This window comes from Symsagittifera roscoffensis, chromosome 10 (genome assembly GCF_963678635.1).
Source record: "Symsagittifera roscoffensis chromosome 10, txSymRosc1.1, whole genome shotgun sequence".
NCBI classification, from domain to species: domain Eukaryota; kingdom Metazoa; phylum Xenacoelomorpha; order Acoela; family Convolutidae; genus Symsagittifera; species Symsagittifera roscoffensis.
The window spans coordinates 28,996,581-29,001,772 of NC_087071.1; the positions used below are offsets into that span (position 1 = coordinate 28,996,581).

The 5,192-nt window shown below is 37.6% G+C and overlaps 1 protein-coding gene across 1 annotated transcript; it reads left to right on the forward strand.

Annotated features, from left to right (window-relative positions):
* LOC134855445 (uncharacterized) lies at window positions 1-2,197 on the forward strand (the record flags this gene model as incomplete). The annotated part of the gene is given in 3 exon segments (XM_063871975.1): window positions 1-173; window positions 860-1,098; window positions 1,509-2,197. Coding segments are annotated over 3 exon segments (936 nt in total), but the record flags the coding sequence as incomplete, so codon positions are not given.
* Window positions 2,198-5,192: the final 2,995 nt, after the last annotated feature.

Below are 5,192 nucleotides of genomic sequence, written 5' to 3' on the forward strand. Positions count from 1 at the left end.
TCATGGGTTTCCGGTGACGTAACATTCGGCACTTGTCCCAGCAAGTGTCTCTGTCGGAATGACGTGGATGGAAAATTAGTGGTTGATTGCACGGATGCTCTATATGAAGAAGTGCCTGTTACCAACATACCATGTGGCGCCAAAAAGTTGCTGTTTATAAATAATAATCTCAAGTTAGTAAGTTTTGAGCTGTACATCCGCAAAATTGTTTCATTTTTTTTCTGTATTCGATCCATGCATTCGATAAGGTTTGTTTCATATAAATCTCTTTTTTAATTACGTATTACAATTTTATTACGTATTTAAAAAAGTGTTATAACAAAAAAATTGCGCTTTTTTGCATAGTAGATCAACTATTTAACTTTTCAGAGCTATTACAAAACTCCAAAAAGCCCAGACCATGGCAAAAAAATCATGCTGTATAATGTGTACATGTATAATTAGAAGTTCTCATCAAAGTATTGGATTTTTTTGGCTTGGTACCCACCTCAGAACAAGTACATATTCTCTCCGAAATCTTAGAAAAGTTTTAATCTGAAATGGATGTCGCACTCACATAAGAACTAAAGGGGGACCCATCGGGTGGCTAGGGGGTCGAGTTTCTCAGAGAAGGCGCCCGCTCCTCCCCCCTACCCCCTATATTCGCAACGTAGACCGAAAAATACTTGTAATGGGGCTATAATTCATCCCATGTACTACACAACACCTCGTCATTTTTTCAAATGTTTTTGAATAAAAAACTGATAAATTTGAAAAAGCTAATTATATATCAGAAGCAATAGTTTTTTTATCTGCTCTCAAAATTACAAACTTTACTATACACAATTTCGTTGTTTTATTTTACGTTTTTTTTGTTCAGAAAACTGAGCAGGATGAGTTTCATTGGTCTGCGGGAGCTGGAAGAAATTGACATGTCTGGAAACTTCATATCTTATATCGAGCCGGAATCGTTCGCAGGTCTCCCTTCGCTGCGACGAATCAGCCTCGTGCGGAACGACATGCGGACAATTGAGTCGTGGTACTTCCGAGATGTTTCGTTCGAGCACGTTATGGTGGCGGTAGATGGAAATCCTATGTATTGCGACGAAGACTTAAAAGGCATCAATTTAAATTCAGATCAATTTAAATTCAGTCTATTGAATTAAAAAACTTAAATTTTTGGTTAAAATAATAGATATTGGGTTTCATGACATGTTACTGGATATCTTTTTGTTTGGGTGGGATTGAAGGGGGGGGGGTTTGAGGGATGATGTTGTTTTGTTGTCTGAAAAAATGTCAAATGAAAGATGAACTATGCTACGACACAGTTGCGGATTTGAGGGAGTAACACTTTGCTCCTGAGGGATCCGACCCCTACCAAACTTTTTTGAGAATCCCTCATTTGAGAAATCTTAAATCCGCTCCCTGCTATGACACCTCTTCAATAAAAGTTGGCTGTTTATTTAATCTTAAAATTGACCGAATAGCAAAGAAGGAAACTTGAATAAAAATTGATTTTTTTTTGTCAGAAAACATCAATCTCATTAAGAGCCGCGTGACAGTCGGCGGAATAATCTGCTCGGGAGGTGAAATTTGGCGAGTTCTCGGAAAAGTCAGAGGTCGAACATACGAAGACGTCGAAACCCAAATCCGGAAGAACTTTGAGTCCTGGGAAATGGCGCTTTTGACCTTGTCGTCATTCATCTTTTTCGTCATAGTTCTCTCAACTATTTGCGGGATTTGCAAGTACAGATCTGGAAACTATACGACCGGTGAATATCTGCGACGGGCAAACCGACGACATTCCAATGTTCGGAGCTACGCGGGCTCGGAAGCTAGTGACCACAAAAATCACCATCGTCGTCACCATCACAAATCAGGGGCAGGTTCCAAATCGGGACCTCACTCGGCAAAAGAAAGTCGAAAAATTGAAATGAAATCTGAGGACCACTTCGAGGACGATGATAGTCTAGTTCTCGGGGGCCAAACACAACCCGCATATAGCGATAGTGGAAGCGAACGGGTTCTCAGTCCCCCTGAAAGAAGATATTAACCAAAAACTAACAAACTTGGAGCATAATTTAGTGAGAACATCAAATTTTGAGAAGACTATCGTGGTTTTATTTCTGTGAATCTTTCGTTTCCTTGTGGCTTTAAAATATGCAACTTCTTATGCTTTACTTTATTTCAAAGAAAATTCTAACTTGGGTAATTCCAATTGACACTGTTTGTATTTATTTTTAACTATAACAAGACTGCTCGTATCAGAAGGAAGCCCTGAATGTTCCGACTGCCTTTTAAGGTTTATGGAGCAGTAATAACATAGAAAAAATGAATGTAGTAAAAAAAATAAGAAATTTTTTTCTGAAAATCATCACCCCACACGCCATATAAAGTACAAAACAATAGATTTGTCTGCTAGTAACAATCAATTATGGCAAATAAGCTTCTTTCAACTAATTTGGAAAAATTTCTAAAACGGATTAACTCTCCGCTTACGCGTTAATAGCGCGAAATATCGCGCGTTAATTCCCGCATTGGAGATCCTTGAATAAAAATCGGTTATAACAGAGTTTCGTTGTCGGTGTCCACTAAAGTGAAAACAAATCGATTATAATCATTTAGAAAATGGATTATAAAGTTACTGTTTTTCGAGGCAACAAAATCCTTTTTTCATCCATTATACTCGATTTATTTTCACTTTTGTGGACACTGACAATGAAACTAAACTATAATCTATTTTTTCCACTTTAATGAGATGCGAATTTCAACGCACATAAAATCTTTTCTACGTTTTAAATTAAAATTGGTTAGGTTGGCTACTTGTCGTTCAATTGAAAGTTTTTCTACCTAACTCTGATAATTTTGTTACTTTTTTATATACTCAACATTACCCCCCCTAGCGTTTGCCCATTTACAACAATCCCCCCCCCCAACATAACGTGTTCAGGTGGGGCGTGGGTTCAGGTTGGGGATGGGTTCAGGTTGAGGGTGGGTTCAGGTGGGGGGGGGGGGTTGTTTTCAGGTGTAGGGGCTGGGTTCAGGTGAGGGTGGGTTTGGGTGGGGGGTTGTTTCGTGATGGGGGTATGTGGCTTTAAGCTGGGGGTGCTCAGGTGGGGGGGGGGGTTGTGTTCAGGTGAGGGGTTCAGGTGGGGGGGGGGGGGGGGGGGGCTAATGGGCTCAGTGGGGGGAGGGGAGCAAACGTTGGGCGCGGGGGAGAGCTCAACAGAATCATTTTGCAATTTGAGTTTAGGTTTTGAAATGGATTAGGCCAGGCCGTACACTCGCTTTGCAAAGTTCCCGCATCACTCACTTGATAAATGCTGAAATTCTTGCAAAATTTTGCACGACGCGCGAAACAAAAATAAAGTGGAAAAAAACCATTTTAATGTGACTTCCTACTTTTATAAAATCCATAATAATGGACTCAAAATGAATTATATTGCATTTTGTTTTGGCCGGAAAAACTTGGATTTAAATCCGTTTTCAGTCTAATTTTGTTGTCTGAACGTAACATGGGAATCGATTATATTTACAACATTAGAAACCACAAAAATCTCCGTTATAGTCGATTTTTTTTTTCACTTTTCTTGAATTCGGGTTGTCCCAAATTGACCAAAATGGCAAACTTTAAACCCCCGTCACTCCACGAAAAATAATCACAGGTGAAATATCTTTTCAAATTTGAGCTCAGGACAACAATTACGCATGGCTCTTTATCCCTCACCGTAAAAATGTAGCAAATTGAAATTGGGCAAGCTAATTGGTGACAGAAGGAAGAAAACAGAAGATTCGTGCTCGGTTTAGTTTTTTAACTAGCTTTCTTGACGGACTTTTTTTTCTACATCAGCCGAAAAATGTTGTTGTTCTGAGCTCAAATTGAACTGATGTGATGCTGTTTATTTGTTTTTACCTGTGATTTTTTTCCGTAAAGTTAATGAAGTTCGAATATTGCCATTTTGTAGCGCGTGATATTTTTCATGCTACTAAAACGTCAGCTGTAATTTAACATTTCATAAGTTCTGATGCAAATTGAGTTGTATCCTTTGTTTTGTTCTATGTGTGGGATTGAGGATGACTTTTATTGTTTTTTTTTGTATCCTGCGTCGTTTCATTGTATCCTGCGTTTTGTTCTATGGGAGAATGATCACATAGCGAGTGCAAAGTAATTTACATAGCGAGTGCAAAGTTTATTTTTTTTTGTATCCTGCGTAGAGACATCCTGCGTTTTGTATTCTGCGTATGTGTGGGGTTGAGGATGTTTTCATTGTTTTTTTTTGAAAATTTCATCAGTTTTTTTAACAATTATCAAAAAGGGCAGTCGTCGGAAAACACAAGGGTTTATATTGAAACTAGCAGTCTTTTTCTCTTGTGAGTTCAAATTTTGGATCAAAATATATCCTATGCTGTATACATCCTTTTCTACTTGAACTTTGTCGATTACCCGGTTGGTAGAAAGACCCCCGAAAGATTTTCTTAGCCGTGTCCTAAGCTGTGCTCAATTTTTGGATCAACATACATCCTATACGCTTTAAAGATCCCTTTTAATTACACGGTTGATAGAAAACCTTTCCGAGAGGTGTTCTAAGCTGTGTCCGTTGTTAAACAATCAGAAAACGAAAAGTGTTTGACTGCTTAAGCCTATCCAAAATATCAATTAATGTTTTTGTCCGTCTTTTCAAACAACAGAAACGAAATCGTTTATTGTTCAATTAATGAAAAATTGTGCATTAAAATTTCAATTTTTTTTTGATTGCCCGTTGAAAAAAAATTTAAGATAGTATCCTTTCAAACATTTAAGTTTGATTGCTAGGTGGGTTTTTAAATAATTTTTGTTCTTGATTCAGATTGAACGCTATAGTGCTTTTCTATTTTCTTCGTTGTGCTTAAAATACGCTCAAAAACCTCATAATTTTCTATGTTACTAGTAATTAATTGGTTGTTTGTGCTCTACCTGCTTTTGAAACGAAATTTAAAGCATCCACATTTAAAACTAACCGACAGGAATTGAGTTTATGTTTTCTTTCATCCCTGATCGCAATAGAAAAAAGAAATTGTTTGTAAGAAACGTTTAAATTATCCCCTTCAAGTACTTAGCTGCGAACTCCTAATCCTGTAAAAACTAGTTCAACTAATTTTCATACGTGAACTTTTTACATAGATCGAACATCTTTCCTTATTTTGCAAACAGATCCCTTATAAGCTCCATTTTT